This window comes from Centropristis striata, chromosome 5 (genome assembly GCF_030273125.1).
Source record: "Centropristis striata isolate RG_2023a ecotype Rhode Island chromosome 5, C.striata_1.0, whole genome shotgun sequence".
NCBI classification, from domain to species: domain Eukaryota; kingdom Metazoa; phylum Chordata; class Actinopteri; order Perciformes; family Serranidae; genus Centropristis; species Centropristis striata.
Genome location: NC_081521.1, coordinates 11,897,588 through 11,917,562, shown reverse-complemented (window position 1 = coordinate 11,917,562; position 19,975 = coordinate 11,897,588). Strand labels below are relative to the sequence as shown.

General features: G+C 42.4%; 1 protein-coding gene across 2 annotated transcripts in view; it reads right to left on the bottom strand.

Moving 5' to 3' along the window:
* Positions 1-1,266: 1,266 nt before the first annotated feature.
* The window catches only part of plxnb3 (plexin B3), a 51,797-nt gene continuing 33,088 nt past the window's right edge, over positions 1,267-19,975 (bottom strand). For both annotated transcript variants that reach the window (XM_059332913.1, XM_059332914.1), the window contains exons 16-39: positions 19,072-19,177; positions 18,837-18,973; positions 16,575-16,751; positions 16,325-16,487; positions 15,638-15,769; positions 15,246-15,350; positions 14,975-15,133; positions 14,321-14,469; positions 14,132-14,232; positions 13,535-13,752; positions 13,268-13,446; positions 12,277-12,343; positions 12,049-12,195; positions 11,801-11,881; positions 11,623-11,701; positions 11,402-11,505; positions 10,701-10,788; positions 9,436-9,602; positions 8,364-8,524; positions 8,125-8,272; positions 7,273-7,337; positions 6,066-6,141; positions 5,894-5,968; positions 1,267-5,168 (exon numbers count right to left, since the gene is read on the bottom strand). In XM_059332913.1, coding sequence (XP_059188896.1) covers positions 5,064-5,168; positions 5,894-5,968; positions 6,066-6,141; positions 7,273-7,337; positions 8,125-8,272; positions 8,364-8,524; positions 9,436-9,602; positions 10,701-10,788; positions 11,402-11,505; positions 11,623-11,701; positions 11,801-11,881; positions 12,049-12,195; positions 12,277-12,343; positions 13,268-13,446; positions 13,535-13,752; positions 14,132-14,232; positions 14,321-14,469; positions 14,975-15,133; positions 15,246-15,350; positions 15,638-15,769; positions 16,325-16,487; positions 16,575-16,751; positions 18,837-18,973; positions 19,072-19,177 — 2,989 coding nt within the window. In that variant the 3' untranslated portion in view covers positions 1,267-5,063. The remainder of the gene's footprint in view (positions 5,169-5,893; positions 5,969-6,065; positions 6,142-7,272; positions 7,338-8,124; positions 8,273-8,363; positions 8,525-9,435; positions 9,603-10,700; positions 10,789-11,401; positions 11,506-11,622; positions 11,702-11,800; positions 11,882-12,048; positions 12,196-12,276; positions 12,344-13,267; positions 13,447-13,534; positions 13,753-14,131; positions 14,233-14,320; positions 14,470-14,974; positions 15,134-15,245; positions 15,351-15,637; positions 15,770-16,324; positions 16,488-16,574; positions 16,752-18,836; positions 18,974-19,071; positions 19,178-19,975) is intronic.

Sequence of the window (19,975 nt, the reverse complement as noted above, 5' to 3'; positions counted from 1 at the left end):
TGTCCAGAAGGACCACTGGACCACCACTAACCCCCCTCTCAGAACTGTACAGCCGGTCTGTGATCAGGGTGGCCTTCCTGATCACAGACCGGCTGTCTTTTCTCAAGACTTTTCTCACCCCCTCCACCACTGCTTCCAGCTGCTGCCATCAGGCAAACGTTATAAGGTTCCACTGGCCAGGAAAAACATCTACAAAAAATCCTTCATCCCCTCTGCAATAACCACCCTGAACAATAAAAGATGAACACTCAGCTGCTTTTTAACAGCCCCCCCCCCCCTCCTCTTTTTAGCATGATTGTATACATTTTTGTGTTTTTAATGTTTGTTTGTTTCTTAGTGTTTTTTATATGAGCCTGTCAAAAACAAATTTCTGTCACTCGTGACAGACAATAAAGTTCTATCTATCTATCTATCTATCTATCTATCTATCTATCTATCTATCTATCTATCTATCTATCTATCTATCTTTGCTGTACAAGTGTACCAAGTTTCATGCTTTTATGAAAAAGTGAACATATCACCATGAATTTGGCACATATCGCTTGGTCTCTAGTACTTTTTAATTAAGTACACACACATGCACTAAAGTTCGCACACTCCTCACACATGCATACACATGCTTCATACACGGACACACAGGTAACTTTATGTGATTTTAATTACACACACACACACACACACACATTTTGAGGTTAAAGGGCATAGTTTGAAATCTCTGAAGAATCTCATCATAGTGTACACACACCGGCAGTAGCCCCCGTGGCCCTTTCAGAATTTCCCCAGAGGAAATTTTCTAGTTATAAAAAAAAGAGAGCAGATTTGAGAGAAAAACCTTTTTATGGATCCAGAAGTTTAATTTGAGGAACTATTCTTAATTTCTAATTCAAAAATTCAAAATTTCTTTATGTATCCCTAAGGGGAAATTCAGTTAGTCTAGCTCTCTCTCTCAATGTGAACAAATTACGATACTGGAATTGCCAAAAGACAGATTTGGGCTAACAATCTGAACAAGGCCTTGTTTTTTAACTAGTCCTTAATATAAAGAATCAAAGTATTTATACGGCTGTTTGTGTTCAGACTACATTCAAAATTTGACTTCTATTGTCAAATTATGAAACAAAACTTATATTTCTTTATAGTTAGTTACTTAAAAGTATTGTACTCAAATGGTGAAACTCATGCAGGTTCCATATCAACAACAATATTGTTATATTTTTAACACATAAAAAATATTGCAGAGCTAAAATTACAACACAACACACAGAGAACTGTTAAAATTATAACTTTATTTTTACATGATACAAATTGTGTTTGGCCTCCTGCCTCTTCACAATAAAAGCACATTTCCATTGCAGACTGACTTGTCTTCATCATCACCATCATCCTCGGACAGGTATTTACAGGCACATTTACACACTGTTAGCAAACTGTACACAGTCAGTAGAAAAGCAATCTGTGCTTCATTACAACTGATCCTGGATTTATTTTATACAAACCCTTTAGTTTTAATTCCCTTGTAGAAAAAACATTTCAGTAACAAACAGAGCTCGACCAATCAGAGCTGAGAATCTGTTTCAGCATGTCCCAGTAGATTAGAAAACTGTACAGAGATCAGGAGGTCAAAGGCCAAACCGTGACCTTTATCCCCCATTTACATACATCATAAGAGACATGGTGGAGTTTAAGCCCCATCTTGTCTTTATTTTAAAAGAAATTAGCTTAAAGAAGCACCATAAATCTTCTTCATCACCATCATCATCATCACACGCATGCAGAATTCTAACCTGACCAGAGAACTACAACTACGGGTCAAACACAGGCTCAAAAAACACGCAAGGCAAAAACACAGAGGAGAGAAGTTCAGATTAAACAGCGATAATCATCAGAAATATTAGAAGAAGAAAAGTACAAGAGGAAGATCATTCAACAAATGTCTCAATTTATCAGAAAAAATCTGTCAGTTTTCTGTTTCAGCTCAGCAGCAAATATGACTGCCGACAGTCAGAGTCAGTTTGGTTATTGCCTGATAAGTCCTGTCTCAGAGTCCATTTACACAGAAAAAGATACATGTTCAGGAAGGATATTTGTCGGGGGAGTGCAGGAAGTATCCTGTCAGGCGAGTTCAGGAGGTATCCTGTCAGGAGTCAAGGGAGTATCCTGTCAGGAGAGTCCAAGAAGTATCCTGTCAGGCGATTCCAAGAAGTATCCTGTCAGGAGAGTACGAGAAGTACCCTGTCAGGAGAGTACGAGAAGTATCCTGTCAGGAGAGTCCAAGAAGTACCCTGTCAGGAGAGTCCAAGAAGTATCCTGTCAGGAGAGTCAGAGAAGAATCCTGTCAGGAGAGTCCAAGAAGAATCCTGTCAGGAGAGTCCGAGAAGTATCCTGTCAGGAGAGTCCGAGAAGTATCCTGTCAGGAGAGTCAGAGAAGTATCCTGCCAGGAGAGTCCAAGACGTATCCCAGCAGGCGAGTTCGGGAAGTATCCTGACGGGAGTCAAAGGAGTATTCTGTAAAGAGTCTACGAAGTATCCTGTCTGGAATCAAGGGAGTATCATGTCCGGAGAGTCCGGGAAGTATTCTATCAGGAGTGAAGGGAGTATTCTGTCAAGAGTCTCAGAAGTATCTTGTCAGGAGAGTCCAAGAAGTATCCTGTTCCACAGAGTTGCACATGATGACTAAATAAATCTCTGTCTTGTCACAGTTACACACAGAGAAAACACACCAACAGCTAGAACAACAAACTGTTGCCATGGAGACACAGTCGATAACCTCAAGGCTGAATCCAAACCTCAAACCTCTCAACCTGCAGACTAAGTCCTTCTGTACATCAACACGTCAATGAACTGAACTCTGAGACCAGGTTTCCAGGTTATTGATCCTGAAATAGTTTGTGTCTGTACAGTCAAACTTTAACACTGAGAATATCTTCTGATTAAAACACTGTTTTTGTCTTTGTTTCATTAGAAAAAAACAACCTTTACCTTTCTAATAATTATTATTGCTTTTTTTTTTTTTACATCACATCATTACATCACATCATTACATCACCGACTGCGGGGAGGTTCAGATATCTGGATTCAGCCTGTTTGACGGTACAATATAGCATGCATTAACAGCAGGTCAGACTCAGAGACTAGAAATCTGTTGGTGGTCGAAGGGTTGTAGCTATCATAGCATCAACTTGCTAAAATCAGCATCTTCAAAAGAGGGCAACACACTTTGTTTTCCGATGTGTGCTATGGCTGTCCGCTCACGTGACACCTAATGAGACAACGTGGCCGTTTTTGTTTCATGATATCACGTGGTTTTATCGTCCTGGCGATAACAATCACTGCTTTTTATACAAAGTTAAACAAAGAGCTAATTCGCCAATCCTAGCTCACCCAAAGTAGCTACAAGCAGTGCATTATATAAAAACTCTAAAGCACTTTTAAGTTGACACTTGGAAACTCTAGCGTGATGCTACGCTAGCTATAGATCCAGTGATACAGGCTGTTTGGGCTTTATTTGGCGTGTTTGTACACGATGTTTCAATTGTTGTTTCCCTCCCTGATTCATTAATAAACATTAAAATTAATTTATCTTCCCATGGTGCACTGGGACACCTGATCAATAAGGCTGCTGTAAGAACAGACTGACAGCGCCACCTAGCTGCAAGAGTGAAGGCACAGCTGGGATAAATAGGTATAAATAGGACTTACAGTATGTACATGTAATAAGTTAGTAACTAGCTAGCGCGCACACACACACACACACACACAAACTCTTCCCCCAGGTTTCAGATTGTTTTTATCGTCCGTCAACTTCAACGTTTTAAAAAAATTTAAATTTCAGTGTGATTCCTTTTTCTGTTTCCAGCTTTTCCTTTCCAGTCTGTCTCTGAGAATTTAAAAACGTCCAGCAACAAAGAATCAGCCAGACGTTGTGTTTGTTGTGTGTCAGCATGTGTTAAGTTCAGGTTACAGTTTGAATACACTCTGTAGCTCCTTAGACTTTTCTATGTCTTTGTTTCCAGCTGCTGGATTAAAGTGAAGGAGGGTCTGTGGGATTAAAACTGTCTGACCCTGTGCAGAGACACTTTGCTTTACAGAGGCTGCAAAATGTAGATAAATGTATTTATTCAGTGCCTTTTTATGGGCATCAAAAAGTAAATACAAAAAGTTTCAATAAAATTACTAATCAGACTGTAAACATGACCGACTCACAGAAAAGGAAGTCCCTGGATATCTGCTGGCTACACTGGAACTCCAGAAATATTTGCTGTTGGCCTTGGAGGCTAAATTGTCATCAGACCAACGGTTTTTGAGACTGATCTGTTTTCAACTTGGAACTGAGGAAGACTGGGAACCAGCGCGGGTTCGGGTCCTGAGGTTGTCAGGGGTCGAGGTTACCTGAAGAGCTCCAGATGGAAGATTTAGTTTAAGCTGGAGACGTGAGCCTCAGAAACTGGAGTCACACTGAAAAAAGCGATTCAAAAACACTCCCTGATTCTGTTATTGCGCTCAGAAAAACTCTTTAAAGCTCCTGATGCAGGTTTGTGCTGGTTTCAGTAGTAAAATCTAAAAATATTGTCAGCAATACTGTCGATACAAAACATCCAGCATGTCTAGGATCAGCAGGTCAATCATCAGTACACGTGATCAGTTCAGTAACTATTAAAATTGTGCTTTCTGACTCCATACAGACAGGAGAACAGCAGGGAACTCTGGGTAATGCAGTGCAAGGCAGCAGGTGATGATGTTCTCTGATCTGATTGGTTAGATTGTCGGGTTCAGGTTTGGTTTGACTGCTGCTACTGAGTTAAGGAACCTAAAGAACCAGGATCTCCTGAGTCTGACTATAAAAACCCCAAAACACACACGCACACGCACACACACACACACACACACACACACACACACACACACACACAGCAGGAAGACAGTGTTAACAAGAGTCCAGTGGTTTCCAGAGTTTCAGTCTCTTGGAGCTTCTTCATCCTCGTCTTCCTCAGCGGGGGCTCCAAGTGTCTTCGGGGTCACGGGGTCAGAGGTCATTGCTTCCTTTAGACAGGCTGAGAGGGTCATCAGAGGTCAGTGACCTTGTTCTCCACCAGGGCGGCGACCTGCTGCAGCCGATAGGCCAACTGCATCTTCTGGCCTGAGCTGTCCTCCTCCAGAGACATGATGATCTGACAGACAGACGGGTGAGAGAGAGACAGACTTGTATTTACTGCAGCAGCAGATAAGAGACAAGTCAGGCAGGAAGTGTGTGTGTGTGTGTGTGTGTGTGTGTGTGTGTGTTCTTGTACTTCCTACATTGTGAGGATCAGAACACGTTTTTAACCAACAGAGTGAGGACATTTTTGCAAAGTGACATTTCGGACGGTCCTCACTTCTTTAAAGGCTTTTTTGAGATTTCAGACTTTGTTTTAAGGGTTAAAGGTTACATGATAATGATAATTAACTGAACCTGTATTGTGTGGTTACAAAACGAACTAAAATGATAGTGAAAATGTCCTTCATTTTTGTCTTCCTCAACTTTTTTCATACATAATGAAGATGGATAAGACAAATGAAATAAAGGCAAAATTTACTGTGACCTCTTTTAATCTCCCACCCAACAAATACCCCATTACAAAAACACTAAAACTAACACTAAAACTAATAAAAACTAGACTAAAACTAGCAAACTCACTCTAAAAACTAATAAAAACAAACTGAATTTGAAAACAAAAGTTCACAATGAAAATTAAAACTAAAACTAATGAAAAATCCCCAAATATTATAACCTTGCTAGGGAATTCACTATTCCAATGAGGGCCCTCACAAAGATAGAAGTACAAGAATGTGTGTGTGTGTGTGTGTGTGTGTGTGTGTGTGTGTGTGTGTGTGTGTGTGTGTGTGTGTGTGTTACCTGGTCATAATATTTGTTGATGTACTTGTAGAGTTCATGGAGAGCAACAAGACTGTTCATCTCTGAGGCAAAACTCTGCAGAGACAGACAGACAGACAGACAGTTATTGTTTATTTATTGTTATTTGTTTTGTGTTTCAGTAGAATCTGTGGTTCTGTTTGTGTTTACTGACCCCAGACAGCTCAGTCAGAGTGGAATTCATCTCCTGATAACAGCCTGACGCAGCGCTGTGAATATCACTGTAATACCTATACACACACACACGGACACGCACACACATACACCATAGTTTATATAGAGCCACATTAGTTTAATATGTTCAGAGTCTATGGTTCAGAGTTACGTTCATTCTTTCCTTATTAACGTTGTTGGTGAAGTATAATTCAGAAGTTTATTTAATACATTTCTACTGTAACTTTTAGCATTTGTTGTTGTTTTAGTCGTGGGGGACTGTAAAGGCCATAACACAGCGACGGCGATGCAAAAGAAACAACACAATATTGCTAATTTCACATATCGAGCAAGTTTTGATTTCACAAAAAAATTAATCCTTAAAAAAAACTACATCATAACTACATCCCCTGATCACACAGCTCCCTTGCTGCTCCTGTCTCTATCTCCTCCTCCTCTTTGATACGAAAAAAAAAAAGAGCCAGATATCCATCTTGCGAAAAACCGCAGCTGATGTGTACGGCTGCATTAAGAATAATATTTTTAATTTTTTAAAATGTTTTTTTTTTAAAATATTTTTAACGCATGAAATTCCATCGTGTTTCCATCAACAAATTTCTATGCACATTTTGGAGATTCACATGAGAAAAGCTCAACGGAAACAGAAAAATTCAATAAAACTTCTGAAAATGTGCATAAAAGTTTTTCGCTCGCTTGAGGTGGGTTTTTTCTTCTTAATAAAAGTAGTTAATGCTCTTAACGAGAGATGAACGCTTTTTCCGATTTTCCGAACATTAAACTCACATGACTGATAAGCTGTTCCAGCTCTGCTGGTCAAGACAAGCTGACATGAAAGAACAACTACGAGTTGCCCAACTGAATCCAATTCCCGAAGATTTCTCTCCATTTTCTCAAATGGGTGGTCAAAGTTGTCCAATTAGTAACCTCTTATTTGTTGTAGCTTTTTCTCTCTTGCGCAATCTCTACTTCTTTTACTGTTTACTGACACATTAGCCTACAGCAACACATTACACTGCCATCTTCTGACCAAAGTACGTTTATGCAGCTTTGTTTATTCGATCTAAACCAGTTGATGGAAACATCCCTAATTCCCTAATTTTCTTTAATACAACATTACAAAATTTTGTTTCAAAATTCACTTAAACTTTAATTGAAAGATGACTAATGACAGGAAGTTTTTGTCTCACCTCTCCACCAGCTGTTTGTATCGGGGGATCTCTCTGGCGTACAGCAGCTTGTTGACAGGAGAGTCCTGATTGGACAGAAAGTTACAAAAAAGCAAAGCAAGGCAATTTTATTTATATAGCACCATTCATACACAAAGTCATTCAAAGGGCTTTATAGTGGCATAAAAATACAACAGACATTAAAAGCATTAGAAGTAGGATTAAATATAATATTAAGACAGTAAAAGTGTATTTAGAAGATAAAACAATTCAAAACAATTGAAACAAGTATTTAAAAGGATAAAAAGAGAAGACATTCATTGTAATTATGAGAAAGCTGACGTAAACCTGTCCCAGATGACCTTCATAACAAACAAGTAACTCTGTGGTATATGTGGACCAGAGAACATTCAGTGCTTTGTAAACAAGTAACAGGATTTTAAAGTCTATTCTATAACACACAAGAAGCCATTGCAGTGATTTTAAACAGGTGACGAGGGTCCATATCCCTTGTGTTACTCTGGCAGCAGCATTCTGAATGAGCTGCAGCTACCTGATCTATTTTTTGCTAAGACCTGTAACATTATTACAATAATCTAACCTGCTAAAAAGTGTTGTGCATGTTGTGTGGACAGAAATCTTTATTTATTTTAAATTTATCTAAATTTATTCTAGCTATGTTTTTGAGGTGTTAATGGGCTGATTTAAAATTAGTCTTTATGTGGTTGTTGAAATTCAGGTCTAAGCTCTGAGTCCATAACTACACCAAGATTTCTGAGGTTACATGACTAATGTGTCTACGGATGTTGTCCCAGTAAACAGACAGACAGACAGACAGACAGACAGACAGACAGACAGACAGACTGGTCGTACCCGTCCCACTTTGTGCTCGGAGGTGGTGCAGGAGTCGATGAAGGTCTGAGCGATGACGGACAGAACAGCGTCGATGCTGTCGGTCACCTGAACGTCCAGAACAAACTGAGGATTCTTCAGGATGTTCACCCAGAACCTGAGCGGGAGACTGCAGAAAGACAAGACAGGTCAGAGAGACAGACAGGTCACAGAAACAGACAGGCCAGAGAGACAGACAGGTGTCCAGGTGTGTCCTTCACCTGTTAGTCTTCCAGATGTGGACGGTCTCGGGGTCATCGATGCCGTGTTTCTCCGCCATGTCGTCCAGGAAGTCGAAGAAGAACCTGACGGCAATCGGAGGAGGACGCTTTGTACTGAGGATCGCCACGAAGACGTCGTCCACAAACTTCTGCAGCGTCCCCTACAGAGAGACAGTCAAGTGGAGAGAAAGACAGGTAGAGAGAGACAGACAGATTAAGAGAGACAGGCAGGAAGACAGACAGGTACAGTGAGACAGAGAGGTGGAGAGAGACAGGTAGGGAGACAGGCAGACAGACGGGTGGAGAGACAGACACGTAGAAAGAGACAGGCAGGAAGACAGACAGATTGAAAAAGACAGGTAGAGAGAGACAGCAGAAGACAGACAGGTACAGAGAGACAGACAGGTGGAGAGAGATAGGTAGAGAGAGACAGGCAGGAAGACAGACAGGTACAGAGAGACAGACAGGTGGAGAGAGACAGGTAGAGAGAGACAGGTAGAAAGAGAGACAGACGGACAGACAGACAGACAGACAGGTAGAGAGAGACAGGTAGACAGACAGACAGACAGACAGACGGGTGGAGAGACAGACAGGAAGAAAGAGACAGGTGGGAAGACAGACAGGTAGAGACAGTCAGATTGAGAGAGACAGGTAGAGAGAGACAGACAGATTGAGAGAGACAGGTCGAGAGAGACAGCAGAAGACAGACAGGTAGAGAGAGACAGATAAATGGAGAGAAAGACAGGTCCAGAGAGACAGGCAGGTGGAGAGAGACAGGTACATAGAGACAGGTAAAAAGACAGACAGACAGACAGACAGACAGACAGAGACAGACAGGTGGACAGAGATAGATAGAGAGAGACAGGTAGAAAGACAGACAGACAGGTGGAGAGAGATAGGTAGAGAGAGACAGGTAGGAAGACAGACAGGTAGGAAGGCAGACAGACAGACAGACAGGTGGAGAGAGACAGGTATAGAGAGAGACAGAGAGAGACAGGTTGTAGTTTTTGTGCTACCTTCATGGACAGCAGTCTGGTCAGGTAAATCTCAGGTGTGTTACTGTGAGTTTTACCTTCATGGACAGCAGTCTGGTCAGGTAAATCTCAGGTATGGCCTTGGCCCTCTCTCTCTCCCTCATGCTGCTCTTTCTGTGTTTGGGGATCTCGGGGTCCTCGCTGCTCTTCACCAGGTGCCACAGTCGCAGCCCCTCCTCCTCCTCGCCCTCCAGCATTGGCGTTTCTATAGCAACGACACAATGTCACTGTCAACATGACAACAAATAATTCAAAGAACCTCTGCTGGTTCTAGATGGTTCTCTCTGTGTGGACTCATTATGTTTTGTGTTAATTTGGGTTCCAGATGTTCATTTTCTCTTAATTCTGTGTTGTAGATATTCTAAATGTTTTATTCTAGAAGACCAAAATATTCCAGATGTTTGATTTGGTTCTCTAAGTGTTGTATCTGGATCCTGGTTTTTTACATGTTCTGCAAGGGTTTGTGTTGGTTCTGGGTTCTAGATGTTCTCTGTCTGTTACTTCTGGGTTTCTGGGTTGAAGGTAGTCCAGATGTCCTTGAATGTTCTTGATGTTTGATTGGGTTGTCTTACCATTTTTCCGGCTTTTCTAGATGTTCTTCTATATAAGATTGCAGTTCTGGGTTTCAGACTGCTAACTCTGTGTTGTAGATATTCTAGAAGTCCTAAATGTTCCTGATGTTTGATGTGGTTCTACGAGCATTGTTTCAGGATTCTGGGTTTTTCTACATGTTTTATCATGTCTTTTATTTCGGATCTGGGTTCTAGATGTTAGCTCATGTTTCTGTTACTTCTGGGTTGTAGGTAGTCCAGAGGTCCTTGAATGTTTTTGATGTTTGATTGGGTTCTCTAACCACTGTTTTTGGCTTCTGGATGTTCTTTTATGTAAGGTGGTAGTTCTAGGTGGTGTTCTCTTTCTGGTAACTCTGTGTTGTAGATATTTCAGAACTCTTAAATGTTCCTGATGTTTGATGTGGTTCAACAAGCATAATTTCTCGATTCTGGGTTTCTATGTTTTTTATGTTTTTTGTATGTTGTGGGTTCTAGATGTTCTCTTTCTGTTACTTCTGGGTTTCTGGGTTGTAGGTAAGAGTTGTTCTTGGATCCTGTTTTTTTTTTACATGTTCTTTTCTCGGGTTTGTGTTGATTCTTGGTCGTAGATATTCTCTTTCTGTAACTTTAGGTTCTCCAGATGGCTTAAATGTTTTTGATGATTATTATGGTTCTGATTGTGTTTGGCTTGGTAGAGGATATTCCACATATTCTGTGAGTCCTGTACTGTTCTGTAAGTGTTGTGTTCTTACTCTCTCCAGTCTGGAAGACCTGGTTCACTCCGACGCCACTTGAACTCTGAGAACGAGGAATCAGAGCAACGGTGGCTCCGTCTGGCACCTGAAGAACCAGAGAGAAGAGATTAATGTTCCACTGAGGAGAACATCAGGAGAACATACCGAGAACATGAAAATACAGGGAGAACATGAGGATAACATGATAACATGAGGATAACATGAGGAAAACACAAGGAGAACACAAGGACAACATGAGGCAACCATTAGGAGAACGTGAGAACATGAGGAGAACATGAGGAGAACATGAGGAGAATACAAGGAGAACATGAGGCCAACATAAGAACATAAGGAGAACACAAGGAGAACATGAGGCAAACATGAGGAGAACATGAGAACATGAGGAGAACACAAGAAGAACATGAGGCGAACACAAGGAGAACATGAGGTGAACATGAGGAGAACATGAGGAGAACACAAGGAGAACATGAGGTGAACATGAGGAGAACACAAGAAGAACATGAGAACATGTGGCGAACACAAGGAGAACATGAGGGGAACATGAGGAAAATATGAAAACATGAGGAGAACACAAGGAGAACATGAGGCGATCATGAGGAGAACATGAGGCAAACATGAGGAGAACATGAGGAGAACATAAAAACATGAGGAGATCACAAGGAGAACATGAGGGGAACATAAGGAGAACCTGTTGTTACCTTGTAGTGCTGCAGAGTGTTGATTCGTTTCCAGCGACCTTGAACCACCGCTGTGACATCATCATCTGACAGGGTCAGGTGACCTGCCTGACCTGAACGCCACTCTGTCAGTCAAATGCAGGAACACAGGTAAGTATGAGCTGTCAATCAAACTAGACAGGTGATACATGTAGGTGTGTGTGTGTGTGTGTGTGTGTGTGTGTGTGTGTGTGTGTGTGTACCCAGGTCCAGACTGTCCGCTGCTGGTCTCTGAGAGAATGGAGCTCCTCTGTAGACCTGATCAAGGATCTTATCCTTCACCTGCACAGACAGACAGGAGGTGAGAGATAGACAGGTCAGAGACAGACAGACCGGTGGAAGGCATTTAGATAGGTGGGAATCAGACAGACAGGTGCCTACCTGTGTGATAGTGTCGGTGTCGAGTACTTTAACAGGACAAGGCTGAACCTCGACGCCGTTCTTCACCAACACGGTCAGAGTCTGGGGGAACAGACAAGTACAGAGACAGTAAGACAGGTCCAGAGACAGTAAGACAGGTCCAGAGACAGTAAGACAGGTCCAGAGACAGTAAGACAGGTCCAGAGACAGTGAGTCTCCCAGATGTGCCTATAATCATGTCCTCCAGGTGTGCGTGTTGCTGTATTTACTATGGCAGAGTAGTCGATATCCTCTCGCAGCAGGTGGCTGTCGTTCAGCGTCCGTTTGGCTTTCCCTGTCACCGTGTCCACTGGACCTTTATCCACCTGATACTTTATGGCTCTGTAAAGCATGTAGAGGGGCTCCCCCGCCACCTCCTGACAGACAGGTGAGAGAGAGACAGGTGAGAGACAGACAGATGAGTGTTTCTACAGAGAGGTAGAGAGACAAGCACTTACCTTGAGGAAGGAGTAGAGGCAGATCGACATCCAGTTGGTCAACATCTTTTCTACAACTGTCTCCGTCCTGAAACAAAGAAGGGTGTCTCATACAGGTGTCTCGTACAGGTGTCTCGTACAGGTGTATCATACAGGTGTATCATACAGGTGTCTCGTACAGGTGTATCATACAGGTGTGGCACACAGGTGTATCGTACAGGTGTAGCATACAGATGTATCATACAGGTGTATCATACAGGTGTAGCAAACAGGTGTTTCAGACAGATATATCATACAGGTGTAGCATACAGTTGTATCATACAGGTGTATCGTACAGGTGTATTATACAGGTGTATCGTACAGGTGTAGTATACAGGTGTAGCATACAGATGTATCCTACAGGTGTATCGTATTGTGTAGCATACAGATGTATCGTACAGGTGTAGCACACAGGTGTTTCAGACAGATGTATCATACAGGTGTAGCATACAGATGTATCCTACAGGTGTAGCATACAGATGTATCGTACAGGTGTATTGTACAGGTGTAGCATACAGATGTATCGTACAGGTGTATCATACAGGTGTAGCACACAGGTGTTTCAGACAGATGTATCATACAGGTGTAGCATACAGATGTATCGTACAGGTGTAATGTACAGGTGTATTGTACAGATGTATCCTACAGGTGTATCGTACAGTTGTATCATACAGGTGTAGCACACAGCTGTAGCATACAGGTGTATCGTACAGATGTATCATACAGCTGTAGCATACAGGTGTATCGTACAGATGTATCATACAGGTGTATCGTACAGGTGTATCATACAGGTGTAGCAAACAGGTGTATCATACAGGTGTATTGTACAGGTGTAGCATACAGGTGTATCATACAGGTGTATTGTACAGGTGTATTGTACAGGTGCATCATACAGGTGTATCATTACAGGCAATTTAAAGTTGTCTGCGGTGGACAGATTTCACAGACAAAGGTGTGTGTTTGTTTTACATACCGGCGCAGCATGAGTTTGGGGTTCTTGGCGACGTACTGCTGGACCAGATCCTGCAGCAGACTCTTCATGACTTCGGTGAAATACTCCAGTTTGTCGTGCAGGGCCATGGTGAGCAGACTAGCCACGTACCCGCGGTCCCTTTGAGAGAAGCCCTGCTGGGCCTCCAGAGTGTGGATGAACTGAGAGACAGAGACAGAGCAGACCGTCACCAGATGGTCCAGGTGGTTCTGATCTGGGACCAGCTTACACCAGTGTCACAGGACCCACCTTGGTGAGGAAGAGTCTGTTGTTGAGCAGGCTGTTGAGCTGCTGGAGGCCCTGCTCCACCGTCTGTCTCCTGGACTCTGGCAGGTCCAGCTGGCGGCTCAGCGGCGCCACCTGCTGGCCGGGGAAGAAGACTCTCTCTGCATACGTCCTGTAGTCCAGCAGGGGGAGTCCAGGTCCTCCAACATCACTGCTCAGGTCCATCATCTCAGTCATAAGGTCTACACAAAGACTCAGTCTCATTATTTCAACCCCCAAACGTCCTGATTTCATTCATATGTAACTGGAACCATGTCAGGACACCTTGTTGGGAAGGAGGCTAAAAAATGCCTGGATTCAAGTTTTCATCTGAATGAAAATGGGTTCTATGAGTAATCACAAGTCTCGTCTTATTATTTTTGTTATTTTCTGCTATGACCTCTAGGATAATTTGAGCTTCATGAAACTATACAACTACACACTAGAGTTTAAGAGTATTCAGAGGATGGATTGCTTTCCACAGTATATTGAAAATAAAAGAGATTTTTGTAAAATTTGAAACAGAAAACTGTGTCCAGACTTCCATATGCATCTTCTGCAGTGTTTTGTGTGTTTGTGTACCTGTGAACTCTTTGCGACACTGGTCTCCCACATTGATCTCCAGAGTTTCCAGCTGCAGCAGAACCTTCTTATAATCCCTCAGAGCCTGTTTACTCTTCCTCCTGCAGAAAGAAAACATTGATTAGTCAATCATTACAAACTGTAAAAAAAATAAAATAAATAAAAATATAAAAAAAGACAGGTCTCTACCTGTACATGAGGATGACGACGAGCACTGACAGGATGATGACAGCTGCTCCCGCCCCCAAACTGATCTGAGCAGCCAATGGGACGACAGACAGAGAGTCACTGTCGTACTGAACCAAGCCGAGGTCAACCTGTAGGTTTCCCATGAACACCTGGGGGGTAGACAGGGAAAATATATGTCTTGTTATATTTGCAGTATGTTTATAAATATTTCTGTGTATATTTATGGTATGTTTATATATATTTCTGTGTATACTTACAGTATACAGTCATGAAAAAAAATGTAGACCACCCTTGTTTTCTTCATTGCATTTGTTCATTTTAATGCCTGGTACAACTAAAGGTACATTTGTTTGGACAAATATAATGATAACAACCATAATAGCTCATAAGAGTTTAATTTAAGAGCTGATATCTAGACATTTTCCATGGTTTTTTTGATAATGATTTTGGTTATTATCAAGAAAACCATGGAAAATGTATAGATACCAGCTCTTAAACTAAACTCTTATCAGCTGTTTCTGTTGTTATCATTATATTTGTCCAAACAAATGTACCTTTACTTGTACCAGGCATTAAAAAAACAGGAAGTTGAAGAAAACAATGGTCTAATAATTTTTTTCCATGACTGTATAAATGTGTGTCTGTGTGTGTTACCTTGAGGCTGGGCAGCTCGCTGTCCTCCACACTCATTGGTTGGATCTCTGGTGGTTCACAGTACAGGTGTGTGTTGTCCAGAGTTTTCACCTCACACTCCTGGTCTCCGAGTCGAGCCGTCACTTCCTGTCTAGATATCGCTCTCATCAGGTCCTGACCCTGAGGGTCGCCATGGAAACACAGACACAGATTTTATCAGGTCAGTGAGTGAACAAACATGCAAAGAAACAAAAAAAGACAAATAAAACAAATGTCTCAGTCACTCTGTTACCTCAACGGCGATCACGCCTCCCGGTTTGAATCGATACGGATCGTCTGGAGCTTCTCTGTTCAGGCGGAAGATCTCAGGGTTCGGATAATACGTGAAACTCTTACCCTGAGAGACAAACAGATGGGGAGAGACAGAGAGAAAGACAGACAGGTGGAGAGACAGATAGGGAGAGAGACAGACAGGTTTCTCCATCAGACCCAGTGCAGACACAGTGAACTCTCAGTTCTCTGTTTCCCTCCTGCGAACACTTTTGTCTTTTAATCTTTTACAGACGACAATATCCTGTCATGTTACCATGGTTACAATGTCCTGAAACGATGACTTAAATTAAAGACGAGATCAGTGAAGATTCTTATTCAGACAGACAGACAGACAGACAGACAGACAGGTACCTTAATGGTCTCATAGTGGACTCTGACATTATCCAGCTGAAACCAGACCCCCTTCACTTTGACCTCTGGTGACACTGCGGGGGTCGGACAGGTCATCTGAGAGGACGACAGGACAGAGCAGCGCTCTGAAACCTGAGAGACAGACAGGTGGAGAGAGAGACAGTCATACTTTTCAACATTGTCAACTGTTTCAACCTCACTCAACATGTTTATTTCCCCACCCACAGCCATGGACACCTTCTGACCGCCTCACTATCATCATGGACATCAACATTTCCAGCCCCCAACCCAAACACAATCGCAGGATAACCTTCCATTATCTCAAGTACCTTTCCATCAGACCTTGTCAAGCTCTACAACCACACTCTGTCCATCTGCCTGAACCAGTGTGCCCCTGCAAATACAAAAACTGATCATGTTCACTGACTGTTCTCCCTGGTTCACTCCCAAACTACATCCACTTAAGAAAAAGTGCAGACAACTGGAACGCCTACACAGAAAAACTGGACTCACTCTTCATGTCCTTATTTCTGTTTGTGTTCTCTGTATTCTGTATCTGTTCATGTGCTCTATGTTAAGTGATTGAGTATTTTTAAAAGCGCTATACAAATCCAATCAATTATCATTAATATTCAGGACGACCTTTGACCCTGTGGGACTTGTCTCTGATTGGCGGGTAGACCTCACCGTTGCCATGGTGCTGTTGAAGACCAGCTGCTTGGCAGTGAGCAGAGCCAATCGTCTCCTCCGCTTCACCCTCTGCACCTCCACAGGCTCCACCCACACCGAGATGATTGGCTGCTGCACCACATCCAGGTTCCTGCCCGTCACCATGATGACACGTCCGCCTCTGAGGACAGGAAGTGGCGACCTTATTAGGACTGCAGTCTAAGCTATGAGATGATTGGTTATTGATTATGGGCGATCGGATTCTTACGCGTAGAAGCTCTCTGCAGGCGCGGCATCTGTGATGACGGGGTCGTCAAGGTAACGGAAGGTCACGTTAGAGACGGTTCTCTCCGCCGTCCCAAACAGGACCCGCAGAGACACGGCGCCGGTCCGGTTACTGGGACCCGTCTGACACACCAGCTGGGTGTCCTTCACCTCCTCCAGTCTGAGGACGGAGGGGACAAGGGTACAAGGAGTCAGGGAGACAAGGAGAGGAAACAGGAGACACGGAGAAGAGACAGGAGACATGGGGGAGGACAGAGGAGGCAAGGAGACAGGGAGAAGACACAGGAGACAAAGAGACAGGGAGAGGAAGCAGGAGACAAGGAGATAGGGAGATGACAGAGGAGACGAGGAAAAGTTTCAGTCAGATTCTGTTTGTTTCCAGCAGGGGGCCCCAGAAAATCATGAATGAAGTCTGTTTCACTGAACAGGTCAAGAAGAAGTAGTATTAGTAGTGTTAGCAGTACTAGTAGTATTAGTACTCACATGCAGCAGTAGTAGTAGAACTATTAATAGTAGCATTAGTAGTATTAGTAGTCACATGTAGCAGTAGTAGTAGTAGTAGTGATAATATCAGTAGTATTAGTACTCACATGTAGCAGTAGTAGTATTAGTGATATTAGTGATAGCTCTTAGCCAATCAGATCAGTTATACCAGATGACGTAGTAGAGCAACAGAGATGGATGTTTGTTGTGTGTGTGTCTGTGAGAGAGTGTTGTTTGCTGCTTTGCTTCTCCAGTTCTCGCTTTCTTCAAGATTATTTATTTTCACGCTTTATTCCCCCTCATGTCATTCTGCCACACACATCCTCTGATTTTATGGGCAATAAACAAGCTGCTGCGGGACTCTCGGGGGCTCCGCTGTCCGCGGTAGCGGGGCTATTAGCCGCTAGCAACGCTAATAGCTATTAGCCGCTAATAGCTATTAGCCGCTAGTGGCGCTAATAGCCACTAGCGACGCTAATAGCCCCGCTACCATATCGCCGGTGATCTCAGCGGAGCCGCCGAGAGACCTTTCGCCTTTCAACTTTCGCTCTAAACTATTTAAAACACCATCTACAGCTAAAGAGAGTTTCGCGCCTGCAGCAGCCATGTTGGATCCGTAAAGCTTCCAAGTGCAGAGTAGTATGCGTCATCGTCTCACGTCCCTCCCCGCTCTGTGATTGGATCCCTAAAACAGGGCTACGAAACTGGTTTAGTTGCCAGACCGTCTGGAGGTTCGAAATTAAATTCGAGCGCGCAAGGCAGTCTGGGTATACCCAGGCTAATTATCAGTAGTATTAGTACTCACATGTAGCAGTAGTAGTATTAGTGCTATTATCAGTAGTTTTAGTACTCACATAGTAGTATTAGTGATATTATCAGTAGTATTAGTACTCACATGTAGCAGTAGTAGTATTAGTGCTATTATCAGTAGTATTAGTACTCACATGTAGCAGTAGTAGTATTAGTGATATTATCAGTAGTATTAGTACTCACATGCAGCAGTAGTAGTATTAGTACTATTATCAGTAGTTTTAGTACTCACATGTAGCAGTAGTAGTATTAGTGATATTATCAGTAGTATTAGTACTCACATGTAGCAGTAGTAGTATTAGTGCTATTATCAGTAGTATTAGTACTCACATGTAGCAGTAGTAGTATTAGTGCTATTATCAGTAGTATTAGTACTCACATGTAGCAGTAGTAGTATTAGTGATATTATCAGTAGTATTAGTACTCACATGCAGCAGTAGTAGTATTAGTACTATTATCAGTAGTTTTAGTACTCACATGTAGCAGTATTAGTGATATTATCAGTAGTATTAGTACTCACATGTAGCAGTAGTAGTATTAGTGCTATTATCAGTAGTATTAGTACTCACATGTAGCAGTAGTAGTATTAGTGCTATTATCAGTAGTATTAGTACTCACATGTAGCAGTAGTAGTATTAGTGATATTATCAGTAGTATTAGTACTCACATGCAGCAGTAGTAGTATTAGTACTATTATCAGTAGTATTAGTACTCACATGTAGCAGTAGTAGTATTAGTGCTATTATCAGTAGTATTAGTACTCACATGTAGCAGTAGTAGTATTAGTGCTATTATCAGTAGTATTAGTACTCACATGTAGCAGTAGTAGTATTAGTGCTATTATCAGTAGTATTAGTACTCACATGTAGCAGTAGTAGTATTAGTGATATTATTAGTACTCACATGTAGCAGTAGTAGTATTAGTGCTATTATCAGTAGTATTAGTACTCACATGTAGCAGGGCTGGGGGCCCAGGAAGGCGCTCAGATCCGTCCTCTGTCCCGTTAGCAGCTGACGTCCTCTGATGGTCAGTCTGGTTCCTCCAGAGACCGGACCTTTATCAGGGACCAGGTCCAGGAGCTGTGGGTCCTGAAACACACACAGCAGCCACAGAGGAGCGTTTCACGGAGGAACCTCAACCTGTGGACCTCCTCCAGGTGAGGACCTGATGCCTGAGAGACACTCACCTGATATCTGAACAGCTGTGCTGACATCCCAGGTGGAGTCTTTCCCACGCTAACCAGGACATGTCCTTTTGTCTCCGTCCCACTGGACTGCAGCTCACACACAACCCTACACACACACACACACACACATATATAATTATAATAAATATATATTTGACGGTGGTCAGGAGTTTTACAATCCAGCCATGTCCTGAACTTCCTGTTGAGATATAGTTAATATACTTTGCAACGATTACTTAGTGGACACACAGTGACATCTCAGGCTTTTGTTCTGCTAAACTACTCGTTACTTCAAGTACTTGTTTCTAAAAAACTAGGTCCATCCCAAGATTCCTGATATCACATTACGGGCCCTTATTTTGAAGGCCAGGCCCTTCCTGCCTTTGCTGGTTGCTATGGTGATTAGGGCTGCATTCAAGACTGGAGAGGGGATGGGAACACAATATCTAACAGCTGAAAAGGGTAAACTTCTCAAACTACTCTTGTTTTTTCACAAACAGTGAGTCCTTACAACAAAATATTAGTACCATCAGAAAGAAAAGTTTCTGTTGAACGCGTTGATGTCTATGTAGTATAAAAAATGTGAGCAAGAAAGCAGCTAGGAAACTGGCTTTATTTGTTTTCTTCTACAAATGTTTGGTCCAATTTAACAGTAGTCTCTATGGGACAGTTGGTCTGAATTGCTGTCATCTTCAGACTCACTGAGCCAAATCTGTACGTTCCATTGACTCCAGGGTAGGATGTCTGCGACCAGCACGAATGTCTCTACAATCTGCCCTAAAAATGATTTATGGAAAGTGAAAGTTGTGGGAATCAGCACAGAGTTTTCAGAAAATAGAAAAAAATTCCCAGCCTCTCTCCACTCTAGTTGTCCAATACACACCCATTATAAACTCTGAAACGC